This window comes from Podarcis pityusensis (genome assembly GCF_964106645.2).
Source record: "Podarcis pityusensis genome assembly, chromosome: 12".
In the NCBI taxonomy this organism is placed as follows: domain Eukaryota; kingdom Metazoa; phylum Chordata; class Lepidosauria; order Squamata; family Lacertidae; genus Podarcis; species Podarcis pityusensis.
Window position 1 is genome coordinate 40,130,755 of NC_138037.1, and position 25,590 is coordinate 40,156,344.

Genomic DNA, 25,590 nt, shown 5'->3' on the forward strand with positions numbered 1-25,590 from the left:
CTTTTTTTTATACAAAATAACTCACTTTGTGAATTTATTGTGGCAGTTTCTTTTATCATAAAATGGATGAACTACTATTCACTTGAACTATCCTCCTAAGCACAGTATACAAGCTAAATATAAGTGGGTATTTTATCACATCCATTTAAGAGTGCTATCAGAACAGTAATATTATCTCTGGAACCTGCTTTTAGTGCAGCTTCTACAAGGTGCTTACTAATATACTTAGCTGCAAGGGCATAAAATGTCCTGGAATTGATTTCTGAATCTTCTGATATTTGTGAAGATTCAGAACTTTCAGGTTCAGGTTCTTCTACATTTATCGCAAACTCTGGGGTTAGAGTTTGTTCTGTGCTTTCATGAGTTGTATCATCACTTAAGTCCCATGAGCCAGAAACTTCTAAAGTGGTTTCTGATTCTTCCTCCTCCTCCTCCTCCTCTTCTTCTTCTTCCTCTGCTGCTGCTGCTTCTTCCTCTGCTTCTTCTTCTGCGGCTTCTTCCTCATCTGCTTCTGATTTTTCCTCTGCTTCTGATTCTTCCGCTGCTTCTGATTCTTCCTCTGCTTCTGATTCTTGCTCTGCTGAGGAACCTGACTGAACCATCTCTTCTTCTTGCACAACGCTACTTGAGGACCTTAAATTTTGTAAGTCAATATCTGCCAAAAAATCTTTATTTAAATACCATGAATAGAATTCAGTTTCCAAATCATTCGAAGGTAACTCGGAGCCTTTGGACATGCGGGCTTTCTTCAGTTGGGAGCGCTGATACTTTTCCAGATAAGCAGAAAACATTGTTAATGTCAATAGTACTGCTTCACTTTTATCCAGAACTTCCCAGAGTCCATTAGAAGCTAAAATAAGAAATTGGCATGAATTGTCAACAGGAAAGGAGATTGTATGTGGTACAGGAATGACAGTATTTTTCAGCTTTGGATTGCCGTGGTGGCCAAGGCCCCGAGTGCTTTTGATAAGTCCTTCTATCAGTCCTTTGGGTTCATTGCTGCTGATACAGCCACCATTCTTAAGAACACGGATCCTTTCTTCTCTAGAATAAGTGCTGTGTTCTTTAGTAACCCAGTAGCTTTTCCCATTTTTGCATAAAACAGCATGAACATTGCCTACAATTAAAAAACACACACACAACTTATCACTGTATAACGTAACTGAATTGATCTTTGAAAGCACTTAAAACTTCAGCTGTTGCTTTTCCTCTACACGTTATGCTGTGCAGATTCTATACACAATTCATGTTCTGCCATCTTTCATCATTCATGAAGATAGCCAGTCTAAAGCTGGATTCTAGGCACATCAAAGAAGCATTTCAGTTCAAAGCATTGTAAATTTAAACAGGGAAAGCAGGTAGAGAAAAACGGGCCTCTTGTGTCACCATCTGGTGGCACAATGTTATATCGCACATACAACGCAAATAAATCACTTTTTCTTTACAAGTCTAGCTGAGTCCCAAGTGCTCAGTTTATCTTACCTACCCTTCTCCCATGATTCCAAGTCAAGTGCCACTTTCTACAGACCTAAATTACTACATCCATAGGCTGAAACTAGACAGTGAGAGCCCGTGGGACGCAAGTGGCAAATTTGATCCATCTTACCATTTTGACGAATAGCAAACTCAGGTGGTTCAATGCCGATAGGTTTGGATACAAAACAGGGCCGCTAAGAAATGAGGGTGTATTGGCATATTGGAAGAGAGCCATGAAGTATGTAGAAATGTCACATCCGTTTACAAAACCAAAATAGCAAAAAGCTCAAATAGCCCCATGAGGACTGGGTGTGCTTATTGGTTGGCCTGTGAGAAGCATAGAAAGTGTGAAGTTGGAGAAGAAAAATGGGAAGAGTGGTGGTGGATTTTCCTGATCAAATCATTTGTACATCTTGCAGTACCCTAGATGCAAACATGGCTGGAGCAGGTTCCACTGGCAATATCTAGTAAGGCCCTCTCCATCCTGATATTCTCCAGATGCATTAAGCTAAAACACCCCACTGGCTCAAGACAGCATGGTCCCAATGCTTAGGGATGATGGGAGTTGTGTAGCGTAAGGCATCTGGAGGGAACACATTTGGGGAAGGCTGTTTTAGTTGTGCAAAATAGTTTGCATCCATCTGTCTCAAGAGACAGTGGAGCGCACTTCTAGGGGTGAAGTCAAAACCACTGTGTTAGCAGCACCGAAGTGACCTCTCCAGGCAGTGTGTATGGAAGTCGTCCTGGGCTGCCCAGACAACAAGACCCCCTTCTCGCCCTCTCTGATGTAGTCCAAAGGAAATCACAGCTATACGTTTGGCACCAACCTGGCTGCAGTTGTTGTCAGAAGGAGGCGTGCAAGGCACTATCCAACCATATTGGGCACTGCGCTCCAGATTTGTGTTTATTCCTTAGCCTTCTCCCAAAAATACCACGCAAGGCAGCGGAAGTTTAGGATCAGTTTTCCTTTTCCTAGATGGGCTGCCTTCCCAGCTTGATGAGCCCCATCTGCCCCTCACTTCCCTCTGCGGCCCGTGCAGAAACCACCTTCTTGACCATTGATCTCTGCTCAACCTGTCTTTGCATGCAAGGAATGTCCCTAACTCGCTGAGGGTTTGAGAGCCCTTGCCTACATCCAGTCAAAGTCATTCCCAGGATGTGGCCACTGCCACATGCTGACAGCTTCTATGAGTCACAGATGAGAGCTGAGTGGAGGGTAGGGACCAAAGGTGGACAAACTACCCTAGAAGGAGCACGGTGTGTCCCTCACCAGAGGTACTACCCCTCCCCTAACACCACATACACTTCTGTCGGATCACAATTGCATGGAGATTCTCAGTGTCCAATGAGGGGAGACAAATGTGCAGTACAGTGACATGGCAATAGGCTTTGTACAATTAGATATAAGGATTGCTGGATCAAGCCAATCTGTTCTCAGTGGACACCTAGATGATGATGATGATGATGATGATGATGATGATGACAATTTACTTATACCCCGCCCATCTGGCCGGGCCTCCCCAGCTACTCTGGGCAGCTCCCAACAGAATATTAAAAACACGACAAAACATCAAACATTCAAAACTTCCCTAAACAGGACTGCCTTCAGATGTCTTACAAAAATCAGATAGTTGTTTGTTTCCTTGACATCTGATGGGAGGGTGTCCCACAGGGCGGGCGCCACTACCGAGAAGGCCCTCTGCCTGGTTCCCTGTAACCTCACTTCTCGCAGGGAGGGAACCACCAGAAGGCCCTTGGTGGGGGTGGAGATGCTCCTTCAGGTATATGGCTGTGGGAAGTGGGCAAACAGGACCCATGCACAATAGCACTCCCCTCTTCTGTGCTTCCAGCAACTGGTATTCAGAAGCATTACTTCATCTATGGAGGCAGAGCAAAGGCATCACACCTAGTAGCTACACTTGTCTTCCCTGAAAATTATGAGATCATTAGGGCTGCTGTTTTCCATGTCTGCTATGTAGCTTCTGTCACATCTATAGCTGGGTACCTCCCAGATGCCAGTCACTGCCAAAAAAATATCTCATTTGTTCAAAAATAATAATATCTGGTTCCAAATGAAAGTGTGTGCAAGTAAAACATGTTGGATCTTAGAGGGCAACTTTTCAACAGACTGGATTTAGAACTCAGGTAGTAAAAGACTCTGGATCATTTTGAGTCAAGCGCAAATATTTATCTCTTTGGAGCTGAGGTTATGTCCATAAGACGCGGCAGCAGTCATTTAAGAAGAGCCAAAGGCTTTGATATTCAGTTCAGCATCCCGTTCTCATGGTGGCCACCCAAAAGAACGGCATGAGTGTAAAAGCAACTCTCTCCACTTGCGTTCCCCAACAATGCCTCTGGAATTGGAGGTAGTAGAGAGATATAATAGCTAGTAGCCACCGATAGATTTAACCTCCACGAATTTGTTTAAACTCATTTTAAAGCCATCCAAGTTGGTGACCAGTACTACATATTACAGTTATGTACTGTGTACAAGGTTGCCATATATCAAGAAGTGGAAATCCAGACAGTTGCTGAGCTTTTGGGCAAAAGCTAAAAAATAATAATGAAATAACAGGAAGTTTTTGAGCTATTTTTAAGGGAAATTGGCAAAAATGACACTGCTGACATGGGTTGCCATACGTCCAGATTTTCCTGGACATTTAGCTGATTTCTGCCCAGACACTGCTTCTGGCTTCAGTACTCCGGGTATGTCCGGGAAATTCCAGACATATGACAACCCTAGTACTGTGTAAAGAAGTACCTCCTTTTGTCAGTCCAATAGATAACCAATAGATACAGTGGTACCTTGGTTTGCAACCATTTTGGATTACAACCATTTTGGATTACAAACACATCAACCTGGAAGTGCATGTCCCTTTTTTTGGATTGCAACCCTTTTTTTTTTTTTTTTTAGGCCCCATTGGCGAAAGCGTGCCTTGGGTTACAACCTGTTTTGGTTTACAACCGGACCTCCAGAATGGATGGTTGTAAACCACTGTAGTATGACTGGAGGTGGGGGGGGGGGACTTCCCTTATGTTTCTGAGCACAATTCAAAGTGTTGGTGCTGACCTATAAAGCCCTAAACGGCCTCGGTCCTGTATATCTGAAGGAGCGTCTCCACCCCCATCGTTCTACCCGGACACTGAGGTCCAGCGCCGAGAGCCTTCTGGCGGTTCCCTCACTGCGACAAGCCAAGTTACAGGGAACCAGGCAGAGGGCCTTCTCGGTAGTGGCGCCCACCCTGTGGAACACCCTCCCACTAGATGTCAAAGAGAACAACAACTACCAGACTTTAAAAAGACATCTGAAGGCCACCCTGTTTAGGGAAGCTTTTAATGTTTGATGTTTTACAGTATTTTAATATTTTGTTGGAAGCCGCCCAGAGTGGCAGGGACAACCCAGTCAGATGGGTGGCATATAAATATCATCATCATCTTTCCTCATACGGCAGTTGATTCATCACCGTCATCGTTGTCCTTTTCTGAAACTTTTACAGCTCTACCATATCCTTTTTATGTGTGGTGACCAGAATTGTATATAGTATTCCAAGTACAGCCACACCACAGATTTGTATAACAGCTTTAATATATTGGCAGTTTTATTTTCAGCCCCTTTCCTAATTATCCCTATCATGGAATTTCACCATTTCTACAGCTGCAAATGATGAATACAATTATGGAATAAAAGAATGAAGCAATTATGTAAGTAAAGTGGGCATGTTCCTTGTGACATCTGACAGAAAAGGTTTATGAGAGATACAAATTAAAATACAAGGGTTGGCAGGAAGGGTAATCTTCCTACCATAAGCTTGCGTCAGTATTTCTGCTTAAGTTACTGAGGATTTCAGCTAAGCAGTTTTTCATGAAATGCATTTGATAGGATTTTACCAATAGTATTTTCCCCCTCTTTCAACAAGTCAACAACCCAGTTCACACATAATATCACAGCTATTTCTACTCCCCATATCCACAGATGAGTGATCAACCTTCTGGTTCCTAAATAAGCTGATGTTTCTTTGACTGAGGCTGGTTTTCTCATATGAGGAAAAGGAAAACGTTAAAAAGGAGATAAATTGACTGAAGGGGTATGTCCAACCTGCCAGGTCTTATTTCTTCCCCCCAAAAAAGAGCCATTAGCCATCTGACTTCTCCAAGGCATTTGTAAATATAGCTAAGACAGATAGATGGTATCTGTTTTTCACGTGATGATCCATTTTGCACATACCCTGTCTGTAACAATAGTCTATTGCATCTGAATTAGGAACTGGCTAAACTATGGTTTGCTGAGAGATTGTGTTTGTTGAACATAACAAAGAAACAGACCAATGACAAAAAAAATATTTGGGAAGGGAAGCTTGTTACAGTTTAGGAATACAGACTTATTGTTCCTATTTCAGTTCAAAGTTTAGGTGAGAACAATCCCATTAAAGAAGATATCTGTTATTCAAAATTATTGCATGCCATATTGATGTGTCTTTTTCCCACTCTTTATTTTTTTGGTGCTGAGATAGTTGAAAAGTGCTTCATCTTGCAAATGTTGACTTACGGTAGATCCTAAGGTTCTGCTGGCGAGAATATTCTGCGAATGGAATTCTGCTAATAAGATACTCCCACCGTGTGGAAGGTCTGTGTGACATTCTTTGTTCATATCCCCTTTCCCCTTTTTTCATAAGCCCCTTTGCTTAAAAGGGAGGAAAAATCTGCTCTAGAGAGTGGGGTGAGAGACAAAAAACAAACAAAAAAAACCACACACGCCACCCTGTACTCAGGCAAAAACCTATGCTGGAGCCCGATTTCCTCTGCCAGTGGAAAGAGCCCTTCTGTTAATAATAATAATAATAATAATAATAATAATAATAATAATAATAGTAATAGTAATAATTTATTATTTATACCCTGCCCATCTGGCTGGGTTTCCCCAGCCACTCTGGATGGCTTCCAACAAAACACTAAAATACAATAATCTATTAAACATTAAAAGCTTCCCTAAACAGGGCTGCCTTTAGATGTCTTCTAAAAGTTTGGTAGTTATTTTTCTCTTTGACATCTGGTAGGAGGGTGTTCCACAGGGAGGGCGCCACTACCGAGAAGGCCCTCTGCCTGGTTCCCTGTAACTTGGCTTCTCGCAGCGAGGGAACCGCCAGAAGGTCCTCGGCGCTGGACCTCAGTGTCCGGGCAGAACGATGGAGGTGAAGACGCTCCAGAGAGAGTGAGTTAGGACCCAAGGCTATGCAGTATTGAATTAAATTGCAGGCACTTGCTGTATCATTCAAAACTAACAGGCCAAAATTTTAAAATGGGGTAGGGTAGTGGGAAATGGTAACATACATTCCATACATACCAATATTAGCAATATGCATGAGTCCAAATTTTTCTTCTGTCGGTGCAGAACTATTGTCGCCTTCAAGCTCTTCCTCTTCCTGACTCCCATCTATGCTATCTGCCACGTGCTCATTGTCTCCTGGCTCTGCGGTGAGATCATTTGTTCTTTCAGAAGACTCACCTTGCTGCTGTTCCGTGTTTTCAAGGAGACCCTCTTCCTGGCCCCCATCTATATGATCAGCAACATGAACAGTGTTTCCTAGCTCTTCAGTGTGATAATTTGTTCTTTCAGACGACTCTCCTTGCTGCTGTCCCATGTTTTCAAGAAGACTCTCTTCCTGGCTCTCATCTATATGATCAGCAACATGCACAGTGTCTCCTGGTTCTCCAATGTGATCATCTGTTCTTTCAGGTGACTCTCCTTGTTGCTGTCCCATGTTTTCAAGCAGATTCTCTTCCTGAATCACATCCTTATTATTGGCAACCTGCTCATTGTTTTCTGACTCTACTGTGCTGCTTTCCTTTTTGTCGTTGGTTCCTCCAAGTGGCTCCTCTGGCTGCTGTTCTGTGACACTGCCCCTCTCTTTCTTAGTTATAAGCAGAGCCACTCCCTGCTCTGCATCAACTTTTTTCTTTGCTATGAATATCCTTTTAGGCATCTCCTCCTCGTTCTGTTGCCTGACGTTCTGTTCCTCTTTATCAGTTACCTTTTCAAGTGTTTTCTCCTCCTCTTCTTCTTGTTGGCTTTCCTTTTCGTTGCTTATATTTTCTATTATACAGGTGGCAGCTGTACAACTGCTCCAGCAGACTCTGGAAACTTCGTTTCTCCCGAGCCGCAAAAGCCTGTCCATACGCCAGAAAGACTTAGCATATGCTCTGTGAATCCATTCATAATCACCTGGCCAAGACTTCTTGCCTCTGGCGCCCTTCTGGGTGAAAAGTCTCTCCCTTACTTTGTAATCTGCCCTGAAGACGGTGCAGAATGAATCTATGAATTCTTTCCCAGCTTCACTCACCTGGTAGGAGGGATCTTCGTGAGAAAGCTGGTCAAGGAGTAAAACGGGAAGTTCCACGGACGTCGTCTCTGCAGCAGAGATTCCATTGCTTCCATCAAAAACCCCAAGAAAGCACGTACCTGCCCTGTTCCCATAATTGTCTAATACGACAAATACGTCTTCCAAGTTTTCATGCCAACGAGCATTTTTGTCTTGACATATTGCGATGGCTTTTATCAGCGGACTGGTAACTTCTTCAACGTGCACAGAACTTTGAGCAATATTATCAATGCAAAAATATGGAGTAGGCTTCATGCTTTCTTTAAGGAGATCAAATGAACAGCCAATCTTCTCCGTCTTTCGTTCAACATACTTAGGAGTCTTATATTTTTTCATTTTTAAAAGCAGACGTTTTCTCTGAAGAACTATTTTATTTACATCTATTGATTCCACCCATGGCCGGCGATAATCCAGTACTGCCAGAGCCTGGTGGACTTTTTTATGGAAAAGAATTTCGCTAATGTGTACCGTTTGTTGGCATATGGAGCAAAGTACTGTAATATCGAGTTTGTCAACTTTCTTGAAGTCAATCTTAACTACCTTTGTGGGATCTTCTTTAGATTTGTCGGATTTACATTGCAGAGATCCTTTTCCCCACGACATTCTATAAAAACAAAGAAAAGTAAAATGTGTTTCAACTATCCTTCTCAAACGAAACCAAGAAATACTCATAAAAGAACCTTGCAATTTGTTTTACATGCCAAATGGGGCTCTAGGATTGCGTTTTTCTGATAGCCTGCATACAATATGATCAACTGCTTCTCAAAGAGTTTCAAAGCCGTCTGATATGAAATGCAGGTAGAGAGGAAATATTTTTTCCCTTTTTTAATTCTATTGCTTTGTTAACAAAAAAACAGGTGCAAACATAACAAAAAGAAAAATATGTTTTAAAAATCTTTTAAAAATCAAACCGTAAACCATAAAGCGTCACAGCCTGGAAAGACAGCTCCAAAGGGATAATAAAATATTAACTCCTACAAAGATTTCCTTTACAAACAATAAAGATTTATTAAAAAAATAAAAGTATTCTCCAACAGGAAGTTCCATCATTATTGAAAATAAAGGCTCTATATAGATGTAAATGATCCAGACATTTGCACATAGTGGCAGCACTGAGTGATCATGTGCCTTGATATTTGAGTAAGAAATAAAATCATGCCATACTGTATATATATATGTGGCTTACTTAGAAGTAAGCCCTGTTGAGTTCAATGGGACTTCTAACCAATTGCAGCCTATGCACACATATATAGGAGCACAATTTCATGAACGGTTGGGACTTTTTAAAGAATAGATATCGATTTTAAGTTTTAATTCATACCCCTTTATGAGCAAATGAGAGATTAATCATATGCTTCCTACCTACACTATACAGTATCTACTGAATAGCTATTTCTACAATGCATAGTTTCCATGTTAGGAAAATTAGGAAATATGATCAGTATTACCAAAGAGAACTGAAATATACTCGGAGTCGAGTGTGAATTTCATGCTCTTTATTCAGCTCATAGTAGCAATGAATGAAACTTTCCCCATCTAGCTATATATACATCTAGCTATATATACATTATTTACACAATGGGCCCCGCGTGATTGGCTAATTCCGGGCTGCTCCTGCAGGCCAATCAGGTCGCTGATTCACTTCCATCTGGAGCTGGATTGGGTGGCTCCTGCGGACCAATCAGACTGCTGCATTCTGGATCCTATTGTTCTAGGATTCAGCTCAGTACATGACAAGAACCTAACTCTGAACAAAGTAGGCTGCATGCAATTCTACTGTCAACAAACTGGAAACAAGAAAGGGTTTTCAGTGTGTATAGATGATCAAGAGCAGCACCACGCCAGTTTTGTCAGGTTTTGTCTGTTTAGCCTTAAAATAGCTGCCCAATCATGGTGAGAGTTAGCCAGTACCTGTTTGGACAGAAATTAGAACGCCCTTCATCTGTAGAGAGGAGACAAGAGAGGAAGTTAGTTGTTTTACTGAAGGACACTTTTTTGGGCAAAGTTGTTGGGTTTTTATGGGGGGGGGGCTATTTATTATTATTTTTTTGCAAAATCTCTGGAAAAAAGGAAATTTTCCAACATGGGTTGCCATATGCCTGGGCAACACAGTAGAGTGTTCCCTCAGTTCTCAAATGTAATCCATTCCAGAAGACCATTTGACTTCCGAAATGTTAAAAAACCAAGGCACAAAGCGCTGGCTGCAAGTTTAATTGGAAAAATTGAAAAACACGCAGCGGAAGCTGTTCAACTTCTGAGGCACAGAAGCAATTACTTCCGGGTTTCCAGCGTTCGAAAACCGAAACGTTCGGCTTCCGAGACGCTCGAAAACCGAGGTTCCACTGTAATTGCATTACGTCCTGGTAAGGGGAATCTCAGCTAAATGTTCCAGACTAACGTTCCAGGTTATCTCTCTCACCCCCAACTACAACACACCCACACACCATACTGTCATGAACATACAGTACAGTGGTACCTCAGGTTACATACACTTCAGGTTACATACGCTGCTAACCCAGAAATAGTACCTTGGGTTAAGAACTTTGCTTCAGGATGAGAACAGAAATCGCGTGGTAGCGGGGTGGCGGCAGCGGGAGGCCCCATTAGCTAAAGTGGTGCTTCAGGTTAATAACAGTTTCAGGTTAAGAACGGACCTCCACAACGAATTAAGTACGTAACCAGAGGTAGCACTGTAATGTAGATATGGCACATGTAGTTTGATAACTTTTCCATGCGACAACCCTGAGGCTGCTGAAGAGGCCAGATACCATATTGTCTGTGAGTACTGTAAGACCTGATGTCTGCCTTGCAGGCTTTTTTCTACCTGGCCTGGGAGAGCGGGACCCTGACTGACTCCAGCTACAAAAACTGAGGCTGCTGAACAGACTCTTGAGCTGGGGTATTGTTTGGGGTTTTTTGGTTGTTGTTGGGGAGGGGGTTGTTGCTGTTGGGTTTTGTTTTGTTTTTGTATCTTTATTATAGATCTTGTTGTGATTCATGTGAAAATCATTCGGTCTGATTGTATATTTTTAACGTTTTATTTATTGTTTATGGCTTCTTTTGTTATGTTGTAGTTACAGTGGTACCTCAGGTTACATACGCTTCAGGTTACATACGCTTCAGGTTACACACTCTGCTAACCCAGAAATAGTGCTTCAGGTTAAGAACTTTGCTTCAGGATGAGAACAGAAATTGTGCTCTGGCAGCGCGGCAGCAGCAGGAGGCCCCATTAGCTAAAGTGGTGCTTCAGGTTAAGAACAGTTTTAGGTTCAGAACGGATCTCTGGAACGAATTAAGTACTTAACCCGAGGTACCACTGTATATTTTTTCCCTGTAGTAAGCCGCCTGGAGCATGATTTGAACTGTGGAAAGGTGGCATACAAATAAAATTATGTATGTATGTATGTATGTGGCTGCCAAACATCCGTAATTTCCCGGACATAGTGTTGATTTTTTGGCAATCCCCCCCCCCAAAAAAAAGGTAAACAACTTTTCTGTCCGGATTTTCACTTTTTGAAATATGGCAACCCTATGTATTTACTGTTCACTTTTAAAAATAAATAAATGACGGAGAGAGATATGCTCAGTGGGAGTGCACAATTTCAAATGAAAAATATCTGTGAAGTTGTGGGGCATTGCTGTCTTTATATTGTAACAGGGCATATTTACATGGTGTGTCAACAGGGCTATTTCCCCAGAATAAATTAGAGTCTTTCCCCCCCCCCCCCCAACAAAGTGACTGGCAATGGGGGCGGGGGGAGCTAGCTTTTCCGTAACTGAGCTGAGCAGAGCTCCTTTGTAAAGATTTGCAAGAAGAGCAGAACAACAACAGTGATAAAGTTGCCCTATCCTTTCAAGCTTAAGATACTGTACAACCATATGAAGTGTTTGAATTATTTTTGTTTCAGATATAGAAAGATTTTTGGTAACTCCAAATACGATAATATTTGATGCAATCTTAGGGCTTTTCCTTTCAGCAGGAGAAGGAACCTTGTTAAGTTGTGGGTGAACATATCAAACGACACAGCAATTCTTCAAACAGCTCTTGTTTATTCACAGGCCAGAACTGAACTGAACTGAAGGGTTCAGCCAGCCTGCTTATTAGAGCTCCACTACAACACAACTGTAACAATTTTCTGTAACTATCCAATCACTGAAAGTCACTTTCAATCCCTTATTTGCATATGTGGACCTGAGTGAAAACTATCTACAGTAACGCCCTGCTGGCCCGGGGTGAGAACTTCAGTACATAACAAACCTCACACAGAATAAAAATGCCAGGGGGAGGCTGCTTAAAGGATCCTTCACATTAGTAACTGCTCTCCACAGTCGGCTGTTTCATGGTCTATGGACTCCACATTTGGATAATTTCCTTGATGGCCACTTGGTCGGCAACTGAGGACAGAACATGGAATATGTACTTACTTGTCTGATGAATTGGGAAATAGTTCACCTCAGGAAGCGTAGAAACTAGGGCTGCAACAAATGAAGGAAATATTAATGAATCAATTGAATTTGCACAAATCAGCATATAAGGGGGTGGGAATATCATACTGAAGGTGTGTGTGTGGGAACCATACATTTCTTGTTCTTAGATCATGTGCCTGTATATTGTAGCAGGCTTCATCTTGGAAGATAATTCTCCTGTATGTGAAAGACAAAATGACCTTTTTAAAGTAGTGCTTAATTTTTAAAGTCATCTTAATATATTTTTTTAATGTACTGTCTTTTTAACTGTGGCAATTTTTAGTTGAAGGGCTGCCACGTGGAAGACAGAGAAAGTTTGTTTTCTGCTGCTTCAGAAGGTAGGACTCGACCGATGGAGCCAAATGACAAGAAAGAAGATTCTGACTAAACTTTAGGAAGAGCTTTCTGCTCCATGGTGGAATGGATTACCTTGAAAGGTGGTGGAGTCCCCTTCCTTGGAGGTTTTTAAACAGAGGTTGGGTGGCCATCGGTCAGGGATTCTTTATCTGTGATTCCTGCATTGCAGGGCGTTTGAAAAAGTGACCCTGAGGACCCCTTCCAATTTTATGAAAGGGTTCTTTAAAATAAAAATAAATAACCTAATTGATTAAATAGTGATGCTCTAACTAGAAGAAATCAAGAGCAAACTATGGGGAACTGAATAAGCAATGGAAGGATGGCTTAAGCTGAGTCTGTATTGACTGATTCAAAATTACCTTCATGAGAAGTGGGGCTTCAAAGCCAGGTATCCCCATACAAGTCCAAAAGTTGGTGTCATTTCCAGATCTTGAAGGAACCTTGGGCAAGACAATTCCCAGGGACCACCTCCTGAACTGCAAGCAAGTCCAGGGAACTTGAACATCTGGAAACAGTTACTTTAAAAAAACCTATTTTATTATGGTTTGTATTGGTCGCTGCCTTTGGGATGAGCCACTTTTTAGCTTAGTTAGAAAGGTTCTCCTAAAAAGACTTTTTACGATATCTCTTCAGTCTTCCTGTTCCACGTACAATGATTTTTCTGATCCTCATTTATGCCTTTGTGCTAAGGTGTCTTCAGACCTCAGTTGATATTGTTTGCTCAGCATGTGCTAAATCACAACTTTGCTTACATTCATTCATTTTTTTTTGTTTAAAGTTTTACTCAATGGGAAATGATATACAATGAAATGAAAAGGATGTTTAAAATAACATTTGTAAAAAACCCCAGAATCCTTTCTCTTGGGAATTACAGGGATAGAACTACTTAAATCGTATAGAAATTTATTCATATATGCGACTACAGCGGCAAGAGTGCTACTTGCCCCAAAATGGAAAGAAGCAGAAGTCCCAGCAAAGGAACAATGGATACAAAACTTATGGATTATGCAGAAATGGTGAAACTTACCAGGAGAATAAGAAATCAAGATAACAAACTTTTTATAAAGAATGGAAATGGTTTATTGAATATTACAGATAAATTGTAAACAGATAAAAACACTGGCAGGATTATTGTAGTAACCTGCAGTTACATAAGAGTATATACTTAAAGAAGATAAACAAATGAGTAAGTCAAGTTAATTTGGATATGCAGAAGATATTGAAAATAAATTTAAGGAACTGCAGAAAGAGGGGGGAGGAAGTTAAGATTTAAAATGTCAAAATGATTGTAAAATCAGTGAAATGTATATATCTGAAAAGTATAATAAATAATAAAGTTTTACTTAATGAAATTCTGTAAAAAGTATACCTTTGACTCCTAGGAAGTTGTGGATTCTTTGGAAGCCATTTCCCTCTGTTGCTATTGGAACACTGGGACAGGATTGGCGGCGCCTTTCCAGTGTTTACAGTTATTACTATAGTAACCGTATCTTAGCCACTAAGATGCTGTTCTGGTTTGTCTAAGAATCAAGATTAAAAGGTGTGGGTGGTGCTACAGAGCCTCTGTATTTTCCAAGGAATGTGATCAAGAAATGCCCCAGCAAAAACAATAGTCATGTTGCAGTTGTCTTGTGAACAGGTCTTGAAGCATACTGTGTCATAGTCCTCAGCACATGTTGGTTACAATCATCACCACCTCAAAATGAGGTATCGCTCTGCTATATTGTACTTTTTGTCAGAATGTAATGGAACTTACATTTCGTCTTTTACACTGTTAGCTGTAATGCCACTTACAAATCACTATAAAACCAAGTACCTTGGTTTATGAACTTAATCCGTTCCGGAAGTCCGTTCTTAAACCAAAACTGTTCTTAAACCGAGGCGTGCTTTCCCTAATAAGGCCTCCCGCCACCAGTGCCCTTCCACTGTTCGGATTCCGTTCTTAGACCGAGGCAAAGTTCTCAAACCAGGACACTATTTCCGGTTTTGCGGAGTTTGTAAACCAAATCGTTCTTAAAGCAGACTGTTCTTAAACCGAGGTACCACTCTATGACCGTTTCTCCTTCTGTTTCATACTGATCAAACCAATTAATGTTGATTAATTCACTGTGACAATGAAACTGCAATTGCATATTGTATAAACTGAGACTAAATATATTGTATAAGCACTTTGAGAACTCCAGTGGCTTCCGGTCCATGTAAGAGTCCAATTCAAGAGTTGGTGTTTACCTTAAAAACCCTATGCAGGTAGCTGAAGGAATGTTTGCTTCTGCATTAACCTGAGCATTATTAACCTGCCATTGTATCAAAGCTCTGTTCCATCATCCTCATATGAGATAAAGTCCGTGGCATCCTAAGATTAGAATGCAATCCTTAAAAGTCTCTTAAATTCAATGGACCTTACACCTAAGTATGCATATTGTTACACACACACACACACACACACAAATGAAAATTGTGAGAGATTTCAGGGGTGCTGGCACCTACTTTGGTTTAGATTTCCTTGTAATGGTCCCTGGAGACTGTGGTGGTTGGTTTGTTTTTTGTAATATTGCTCTATTTACACATGTATACAACCTAAGAATGAGATGGAAGGACTCACAGCATTAAAACGCCAATAGAAGTTGCTCCCCCATTAGGTTTCCAGCATGGACGTAGCCAGGGGGTGCAGCTGCCCCCCCCATCAAGTAAATAAATAAAAATACTTAACTAACTGACCAATTGCATCATGGATATCTCAGTTCTGTCCCCCAACATAAAGCCTGTCCCCCTAAAATAAACCCTGGCTACACCCATGTTTTCCAGGGAGTCCCCCCCAAGTCATATCTTGGGTTTCAGCAAGCCAAGCCTGAAGGTCTTCCCAAGTCCAGAAGAGACTAACTTCTGTCTTACCTCCTTTTTCTGCAAATATCACTAGCTAGTTGTTTAGATTTGTAAAATGGACTCATATCAGCGCTAGCTTAACTAAGACTGGTTTCATCACTTCAACACTTCCTTCAACTACAGACTCCTGCCTAATAGATACAAAACCACAAGACCAGGATTCCCAAAGCTATAATCCACCCACCCCCAACTTTTAACACCATGATTGCAGTCTTAACATATTGTTAAAAACGTTGTGATTTATTCTACTCTCTTTTGACTTTTGTATTTTACTATGTTTCTGTGAATGTCCCCGCAAAGCTTTGCTGGTGGGAGGCATGTACATCTTTTAAATAAATGCACAGGATCGTTTTCACTTCGCAATATCACATTACAGCCAGTTTGTTTTGTTCTCTATTTCATGCCAGTTTACTCAGAGCAAAGAGTGTACCTCTTTTTGATTTATTTAAACTGCGGCATTTCTCCATAGATAACTGCACATACTGTGTTGTGCTTGTGTGAAACAGCTATTTCCAGATACAACTAACGCCATGAGAAGCTGAACAGCAGGTACTGGGCAGTGGGTTTTTAAAAAAATGCATGGCATGGCAAAAGTGGATAGAGAAGTTATCATCGAATAGTAGAGTTGGAAGCATAGCTGTCAACCTTCCCTTTTTTTGCGGGAAATTCCCTTATTCCAGCGTCGTTTCCCGTTTTTTTCCTGCTGCTATCCCGGATTGTTAGATATCCCATAGATTGTCCCTGGGACAGGTGAGGCTGCTGATCCCTTATTTTCGAGGCTGCTGATCTCTTATTTTCAAATCTGAAAGTTGACAGCTATGGTTGGAAGGGATCCCACGGGTCATCTAGTCCAACCCCCTGCAACACAGGAATCTCAGCTAAACCCTTTGTCAGAACACCAGAAATTGGGGACATCCAATGATGCTGAATGTTGGAAGACTTCGGACAGATAAAAGGAAGTACTGTACTGTACTTTATTTATTCACACAGCACATAGCTGAGCTATGGAACTCGCTCCATCAGGAGGCAGTGATGGCTACCATCTTGGATGGCTTTAAAGGGGGATTAGACAAATTCTTGGTGGAGAGGCTTATGGATGGTTACTAGCCGATGGCTATACTTTGTCTCCACAACTGGAGGCAGCAATGATTCTGAATACTAGTCACTGGTAGACAGAGGAAGAGAGAGTCTCTTGTGCTAGAATCCTGCTTCCAGGATTCCCACAGGCATCTGGTCAGCTACTGTGAGAATAGGATGCTGTAGGTGGGCCATTGGCATGATTCTTATTATTATTAATTATAATTATTATTTTTGGAAGTCTACCTTTAGAGGCAATGAACTCCCAATAGAGTTCACTTTGAACTCTACAGTAAAGGGCACGTTGAGCCCTCTCTCCCCAATTCGCTGCTGCGACCCGTCTAAAGAGCCCATTTCCTTCCCTGCAAGTTTGCGAAGAGCCCAGCTTTAAAACTACTTGGTTGAAGATAAAATAACAAATAACAACGAGCGGAGTGCTTTTAAAAAGATAAAATAAAAAGGCCCCTTCTTCCTTCCCTGGTCCTAAAAACTGCAATGCCCTCGAGGGAAAGGAAAAGGAAAGCGGGCGCGCTTCGACGCCACTCGCGCTCGCCTAACCCTAGAATCACGTCGGGGGGCGGCTTTGAATTGTAGGAATGGCGGCTTCCCCGAGTCGCCGTCCTCCTTCCCCCATGAATCGCATCTGCAAGCGCGCTCCGACGGAAGCGGGAGAAGCCGCTTGGCAAAAGAGGAGACCCGCCCGCCCGCCGCTCCAGAGCTCTGTGGCGCTTGAAAGCCTGACGGACTTATATGTTGCTTTATTTTATTATTTCTTAAGTGCCGGAGGAGGACTCTTCTGCTTCCTCCTTATGACTTGCCCTGAGGGGAGACCGCAGTGGCGCACACAGACACACGCCGCCAGTTCTCCTCAGAGAGAGATGCCCTCTGAAACTGTTGCTAAATTCTTCCGCGGGGCCCCGAAGAGGCGCGACCCGGGCGGGCAAATCTGAGCTGCTGAGGCACTTGGCGCGCCTTATGGCCAGGACCGGCGGAGACGCCACTGCGCCGCTTCCCAGGCGAGGAGGGAAGGAAGGGCCAGGCAGGCCGCGCGGCCGCCCGGCTTCCCTCCTCCTCCTCCTCCTGGGCTGCCGGGCGGTGACAGCCGAAGCCAGGCTCGCTGGCGGCAACAACATGTCCGTCGCCTTCCCCTCCTCCCCGCTGGCTTCTTCTTAGCGGCGCCTCCGCCTCCTCCTCTCCGCCCAGCAGGACCCGCCCGCGGTGCGGCCCTGTCCCCTCCTTCCCTCCCTCCGGAGGGAGCAGCCGGCGGCGGCGGCGGCAGCAGCGGGGAAAAGGGGAGGCTCCATCCAGCGCGCTCGCTCGACGGGCGCACCGAGCCGGGCACTGGGCGAGGAGCCTGGCGGCGAGCCTCGTCGTGCCGGCCGGGCTGCGGCATGGCTGAGGCTGGCGCGGCCGGGGCGGGAGCCGCCGCCGCGGCGTCCTCCGCCACCACAGCAGCCGCGGTCGGCGGCGGCGGGGGAAACGGCGGCGGCGGCAACGGAGCGCTGCAGCAGGGCTCCCCGGCCGCCGGAGGGCTAGCCGCTTGCGGACCCGTCCGGGCTGTGGTCGCCGCCGCCGCCGCCGCGACTGCCGAGAGCCCCGCGGCGGCGGCAGCTGCTGCTGCAGCGGGAGGCGGCGGCGGCGGCGGCGGCCCGGGCAGCGGCGGCCCTGGCTCGGCTCGCGTCGTAGGGAAGAAGGCGCAGCTCCGCGCCGCGCCGCGCGCCAAGAAGCTGGAGAAGCTGGGCGTCTACTCCGCCTGCAAGGTAAGCCGCTCGGTACGGGGTTTTTTTTGGGGGGGGGGCTGCGGAAACGAAAAATAAAACACAGTAATAGTTGTAGTAATAATAATTAATAATAATAATAAGGGACTCGGCAGCGGCATCCATCCATAGACGCCGCTCTGTTCCCTTGCCGCCCCCAGGGGGCGTCCAGCGTTGCCGCTGTTGCCGTTAGAAGGGGAGGCGCGGGAGCTGCCGGCCGGGCTACTCTTTCGGCCCGTTTGGAAAACGGAGCGAATAGGAGGCCCTTAAAAAAGGGAACGACTGCACCGGTGAGTGCGTGTGCGGGGAGGGGTGTGTGTGTGGATGTGCACGCACGCGCAAACGGGTGTTTTCATTCCTGTCTCTCCCACTTAAGGCAGCCTGGCAACAGGTTGCTCGCTGGGGAAGCAGCGATTTGCTTAATTTTCTTCTTCCTGACCTGTAGCTATGTTTCGTTGCGCGATCGCCTGATTCGGATTAGTTCATGCATGCGTGCATGCATGCCAGCGTAGCTGAAAAGAAAAAAGAAGGATAATTTCCCATTAGCTCCTGCAAGCTCCGTTGTTAACTGTGGTTGGGGTTGGTAGTTATTGTGGGTTAACTGGCTCAGGGTGCAGTGATGCAACACAGTATTATGTTGTCATGCGGTTGGATTACTGCAATGCGCTCTGTGTGGGGCTGCCCCCTGGGTTGGCCTGGAGGCTGCAGCTGGTGCAGAATGTGGTTGCCAAGGTTGGAGACAAACTACTGCCAACATGTGACACCTTGCATGAGGGATTTGCACCAGCTGCCAATCTGCTACTGGGCCAAGTTCAAGGTGTTGATATGCACATAAGTTCCTGTACAGCTCAGGACCAGGTTCCTTGAGAGACTGCCTTATTTCTTATACTCCCAGTAGATTGCTGCAGTCTGTGGGACAGTTTCTCCTGCAAGTTCCAAAGCTCTCAGAAGCGCACTCCCCAGTAACTTGGAACAGGGTGTTTTGTGTGGTTGCCCTGTCCTGTGGATATGACAGGTGCGTATTATCTGCAGTTTATGGAAAGAGTTGGACACATTTTTGTTCTAACAGCCTTTCCCAGCTGGGTGAAGGGTTCTTTACCACGAGTGCCCTCTTGTTAGTATTTTAGTCATATATATATGTGTTCGTGTGTATGTTTTAACTGTTATCAATTATCATAAGTGTAAATTGTCTTGAAATGTTGGTTTAGAATGCAAATAATTCATTAATTGTAATTATAATAACACACACACAATCAGTCTCTGAGCAGTGGGATACTTGAGTGCCAGAGCTTATCTTGGGTTTGGTTTCTTTGGCATGAAGATCACTGTGGTGTCTTTTTGAAATATAGCTTTCCCTCCACATTTACACAACCTGAGCATAAGATAGAAGGACTCACAGCTTTAACATTCCAGCAGATCTTAATACCCCATTAGGTCTCCAGGGACCCTTCCCTCCTAGCTTTGGTTACAGCACAGAGAGCAAGTCAAGCCTCTGTATTTTCCCAGCTCCATACAAGTCTATCCCAGAATAGAATTGTAGAGCTGGAAGTGACCCTGGGGATCATCTAGTCCAACCCCCTGCAATGCAGGAATATGCAGCTGTCCCCTACTGGGGTCGAACCTGCAACCTTGGCATTATCAGCATCGTGCTCTAACCAACTGAGCTATCCACCCCAGGCCTATCGTTCTCTAGGGGCTGGAGGCATCACTAACAAATTGTTTCTATGGCAATACATTTATACTTGACCAGGCTCCCATTGTACAGATATAAAACCACAGACTTGGAGGGCGCCCGAAGGTATAATCCAAACCAAACCCTTTCCCCAATCCATATTGTGGGACAGGTTGTGATTACTTAAGGGAAGGGGAGTACTTTGCACTTTGTGCATGGCTAGAGCTGCTCAGTTCTTTGCTTTTGCACCATATGTCCCAGGCTTGGCAAGAGAGACATCTTTCAGAACTGGGTGAAATTCAGCCTTCCCTGTACTTTGTCTGCCTTCAGTTTCTGTATGACTCATTTCTACTTGACAGCCCAATGGAAGGCCCCTTACTTGCCCTGCTCTGTTTTTAAGGAAGCACCATGGCAAGACTGAAGGTTGCAATGTGTGTACAGTGTTTAAGTGGAGATGTTCCACAGTTCTCTGCACAGGGAGGAAAAAGAACCAATTTGCAGGCAGCTGTAAGGCAACACAGGATTGAGAATGCATGTCAAAAAGGCAAGATGTCAGTGCATCTTTTTGGAGAAAGTGATATGGAGAGGGGGGGGGGAAGCAGGGAGAACATTGTGTTTTCAGAAGAAAAGAATACTCAGGCCCAGCAGGTTATGCCAGCCGTTGTTTTTACTCTATTATTTGCTTGGTAAAATGGTGCCCCAGCTGCTTGTCATGTAAACACAGGATTGAGCACAGAGACAAACTCCTTTAAGTGCCTGCTGTGTGTGTCTGTTTGAAGAGATAAACAATCCCCCCCTTTCTTTCTTTTTTGTTTGCACAAGAAAGCCATTCCAGCACTCTGTATCCAGTTGTGTGCAGTGCCAGGGTGCTTGGGGAGGAGAGTGGAGAAGGAGAAGCTTGGATTGGGCGCTTTGAGCTGTAACTCCTCCCAAGCTCCCCCCCCTTTTCCCTCTGCCTGGTCTTGGCAACAGAGGCTTTGTTTTGACAGGATGACAGCTGAAGGAGGTGGAGACTGTGGCTTGTTCCTTTTTTGCAGCCTGTAGCTGACGGGAAACCCAGATTACCAACAGTATGAGAAGCTCGAAGCTCAGCCTCAGGAGAGCACAGGTGAAGGATCTTCCCCTGCTCTTCTCCTTTACTACAGTAAAACCGAGCTTGAACCATGAATAATTTGGAAATTATTTATTTTATTTTTACAATTTTCTCTCTCCAGGAAACTCATTGTGGTGCATCTTCCTCCTTGCCCATTTTATCCTTAGAACAGCCTAACTAAAGTAGGTGTCTGGCCCAATTGCACTCTGTGAGGGGGGTGGGGTTCAATTTCTCCGAAGTCTTAGTCCTGTATTCGAACCCACTTTATCACACTGGTTTGCAAACACTCAAGGCTACATCTAAGGCTAGGTTTGTATACCTCATATTGCAATGTGTGAATGAAACAAGCATATTTGGAATACACAGTACAGTGGTACCTCGGGTTACATACGCTTCAGGTACACACTCCGCTAACCCAGAAATAGTGCTTCAGGTTAAGAACTTTGCTTCAGGATAAGAACAGAAATCGGGCTCTGGCGGTGCGGCAGCAGCAGGAGGCCCCATTAGCTAAAGTGGTGCTTCAGGTTAAGAACAGTTTCAGGTTAAGAACGGACCTCCGGAATGAATTAAGTACTTAACCTGAGGTACCACTGTATATTCTCTAGCGAGATAAGATTGACAGCATCTTCTTTGTGCTTGGGTGTGGCCTTCATCCCCTCTGCAATCTGAAGATAAGATTATAAAGACCTTTTCCCAGCATTCCCAATAAAAGTCCTTGCCACTGCCCAGTTCCCACTGACAGCTCCCCTCCCCCTGCCAAGCTAAAAAAAAAAAAGGTATAAAAGGTAAAGGACCTCTGGACAGTCAAGTCCAGTCAAAGGCGACTATGGAGTTGCGGCGCTCATCTCGCTTTCAGGCCAAGGGAGCTGGTGTTTGTCCACAGACAGCTTTCTGGGTCACATAGCCAGCATGACTAAACCACTTCTGGTGCATTGAAACAGCATGACAGAAACCAGAGTGCACGGAAACGCCATTTACACCACAGCGGTACCTTTTTATATACTTGCACCGGTGTGCTTCCGAACTGCTAGGTTGGCAGGAGCTGGGACAGCGCAACGGGATTTGAACCGCCAACCTTCTGATCAGCAAGCCCAAGAGGTTCAGTGGTTTAGACCACAGCGTCACCCATGAGGGAGGGATGCATTCTGTCAGGATGTGAGGAAGGGTGTAATCCCCCCTCCCTGTGTCATGAATTCTGGGTTACAATGTCCCTCCACATACACCTACTATTAATTTAAATACTAGCTGTACACCGTGCATTTAAGGTATAGTATGACCCTCAGAATTTGCTATGAAACATTTTAGTACTCTGAAGTTTCTAAAAATAAAAAAGTCGTTCTTTGATTGGAATTGTTTTTAACACTGATAATGTGTACAGCATGACCTGCTTGTTAAAAATGGCCAAATCATCATAAGATTAGGCACTTCATTAGAAGTTGTTGCCTAATCCCTGTGCTCTGCACACAAAAGTAAGAAAATGAAGAGTTAACCTCGTCATGTCCCTCTAACCAGTAATATTTAGAGTGGCGATAAGGGCAATGAGGCATTAGGAGCTAGTAAAACTGGCAGAATAATGCCTTTAAATCATGCATATACATATATGTCATCATTTTGCACATTGCTTACATGGTATACTGCTCTCTGTTCCAAGTAGCGTACAACCTAAAATGTAGAGGAAACAACAGATGGGGGTGTGTGTGTGTAAATAGGGAACAGTTTTGGTTAGATTTAGACTTAGATTATACAAGCTTAGTTACAATAGGGGATGAGAATTTAAATAATTCGGCTTTGATCCCCTACATTCCAATAGTGGAAATAATACTTCAAAAGATGCTAGTTCCTGCTGGAACTCTCTCTGCCTCCTGTCATTCCAATACCCTGAGTCATGCAGTAATAGTCTATGGGTAATAGGAGTAGTAATAATCATGCTGCTAGAACAGGGACAAAAGTTTTCCATTGATAAATTAGTCCATGAAACAACCCTATGTTGTGAGGTTGAATAGAGGAAACTGTTTGTTAAAACATTTGTACACTTGCAACGCATCTCTGAACAAGTTTGATTAAAAGTAATTTGTATTGAATTGGCTGGGAATTTCACTCTAGTCACCAGCGCACTCTGGTTCCCTTTAGATGTTGATGGACTACAAATCACATTAGCCTCAGCCAGCATGGCCAATGGTCAGGGATGATGGAAGTTGTAGTCTACAACATCTGGACAGCACTGTGTTGGCTTCCTCTGAACATAAGCCTTAAAAGTGCTGTAGTGTTGGGGTACTGATATGTTCCTGTTTTTGGGAACTAATATTTCCTGTGAACTTTACATAATGGAGTTCACTCCTCTTAGATTAGAGTGGTTCAGTGTACAATGTCTCCAAATGCTCTTCAGTGTCAAAGGGTAAATTTCAAATCATAAAATCCTTTTAAACTGCTCCTTTGTAAGCAAGACTGAAAGTAAATGCCACTGTTTCTGTTTTGTTTTTTTTTTTAAATAACTGGCATGCATTTGGAGGTTTCTGCATAATATTTTAAGAGGATTAGAAATAAAAATAACCAGCAGGTTGTAAGTCATACTCAAGAGTAGATCCATTGGAATCAGTGGAGTAACTTAATTTGATGGGGGGGGGTCTACTCTTGAGAGTATAGCCCACTGGCTCCTTTGTAGACCGATTTCAAAAGTTCTCAGATCCGAGAGTTTATTTTTGTTCAAGCATTAAGCATAAACTATGATGTAAATGAATGCAGTTTGTCTTTTAGCCCTCTTTAGGGGGTTAGCTTTGTAGTTAGGTAAACACTTGAGGGGGACCAGCAGGGATAAAAACAATAGCTCCACCCTGCCACTGTTTCCATTGCCCTCCAACTTTGGGGGCCGGCTCTGAAGTGGGGGGCCTCCAATCCTTATGGAGGCTCCCAACACATTTTAGAACCCTGAGTTTCTAGGGTTCTAAAATGTGTTTGGAGAGCTTCTTTGAATATAGAAGGCTTCACACTCTAGAAGATAATCTTCCCCAAATTAGAGCGCGACCAGAACATCAATGGGGGCAGACCTACCAAACTAATCTCTGCTACCCTCCCAAGCATTTAAATAAAGGTAAAGGGACCCCTGACCATTAGGTCCAGTCGCAGACAACTCTGGGGTTGCGGCGCTCATCTCGCTTTATTGGCCGAGGGAGCCGGTGTACAGCTTCCGGGTCATGTGGCCAGCATGACCAAGCCGCTTCTGGCGAACCAGAGCAGCGCACGGAAACGCCGTTTACCTTCCCGCCGGAGCGGTACCTATTTATCTACTTGTACTTTGACGTGCTTTCGAACTGCTAGGTTGGCAGGAGCAGGGACTGAGCAATGGGAGTTCACCCCGTCGCAGGGATTCGAACCGCCGACCTTCTGATCGGCAAGCCCTAGGCTCTGTGGTTTAACCCACAGCGCCACCTGTGTCCCAGACTAATCTCTGCTACCCTCCCAAGCATTCACATAGCCATAAATGTAATGGCAGAAAGAGGAATCTATCTATCATCTATCTATCTATCTATCTATCTATCTATCTATCTATCGATCAATCATCTAATCTATCTATCTAATCATCTATCTATCTAATCTTATACTTTGCGTCTGATTTCCAAGTGTCTCTATTTGTCATGTTGCACAGTTTAACATGAGTCTGCTTCTCTCTCGTCCATGCATAGCCACATCTCATCCCTCTTTATGCCGTTTGTTTGACAGCAGTAATTAATATGAAGAATTAATCTTTGCAACTGCATAACTTGCTTACTTTTAACAAATTGGAAGCATCAGTTAGGGCTGAAGGGATCGGAAAATTACAGGAAAAACAGGATGGCAAATGGTTGGATGGGTGCAGATAAGGAATCAGGCCCATTTGGTGATGTACGAACAGTCCTGAAGATACTGGGAATGTTCATTTTTGGAAGTGTTTCTTAAAACAACAAAAATCCATTGTTTTTTCTTGCCTGGATGGAGGATAGAGAGAGATGTATATAGAAATGAGCCTACTGTCCAAAGGTAAAAAAAATCACATTTGTTGCTTTAACCACATTTGCGTTTGGCTCTCAACACCACTGGCATGTGACTGAGATGGGAATAAAGCCCATGGCATGATAAAAGGTCTCTCATCCGCATGTTAAATAATGCCCACCCAAGCCTGTGATTCTGAATTGTAAAACTCTTGACGTGATTTCCAACAGTGCACTTGTAGTTTGACCTTTGGAGTTGGACTGAGGACTCTGTGCACGGAGCTTATGCACTTCGGTACAGGAGGTCTCAGATGTGAAAGATAGTAATTGAATACTTGTGCTCTCTGTCTCATTATTTGTGTGTCTATCTCAATGGAAACTGAAGATCCCTGTTGTCGTAAACACCTTCGGAGACTGTGATATTGAGAGTTTCTTTGGGCAAGCCTGAATTCACCACTTAAATCTC

At 43.8% G+C, this 25,590-nt stretch overlaps 2 protein-coding genes across 4 annotated transcripts in view; one reads left to right on the forward strand and one right to left on the reverse strand.

Annotated features, from left to right (window-relative positions):
• Window position 1: 1 nt before the first annotated feature.
• PP2D1 (protein phosphatase 2C like domain containing 1) lies at window positions 2–14,276 on the reverse strand. The gene is made up of 4 exons (XM_080974660.1): window positions 14,047–14,276; window positions 12,279–12,329; window positions 6,818–8,457; window positions 2–1,117 (listed from the first exon to the last, which is right to left on the reverse strand). Exons 3-4 carry the CDS (start codon window positions 8,454–8,456, stop codon window positions 114–116), a joined length of 2,643 nt encoding a protein of 880 aa, XP_080830786.1. The 5' UTR covers window position 8,457; window positions 12,279–12,329; window positions 14,047–14,276; the 3' UTR covers window positions 2–113.
• A 3,737-nt stretch (window positions 14,277–18,013) lies between these two features.
• The window catches only part of KAT2B (lysine acetyltransferase 2B), a 42,263-nt gene continuing 34,686 nt past the window's right edge, over window positions 18,014–25,590 (forward strand). For all 3 annotated transcript variants that reach the window (XM_080974671.1, XM_080974672.1, XM_080974673.1), the window contains exon 1: window positions 18,014–18,397. In XM_080974671.1, coding sequence (XP_080830797.1) covers window positions 18,029–18,397 — 369 coding nt within the window. In that variant the 5' untranslated portion in view covers window positions 18,014–18,028. The remainder of the gene's footprint in view (window positions 18,398–25,590) is intronic.

Excerpts from the sequence above, each read along its gene's own strand:
- PP2D1 (XM_080974660.1), bottom strand. The coding sequence starts at position 8,456 with ATGTCGTGGGGAAAAGGATCTCTGCAATGTAAATCCGACAAATCTAAA. Across the intron at positions 1,118-6,817 it reads CATGCATATTGCTAATATTG|GCAATGTTCATGCTGTTTTA; the intron begins GTATGTATGGAA and ends TTTTAATTGTAG.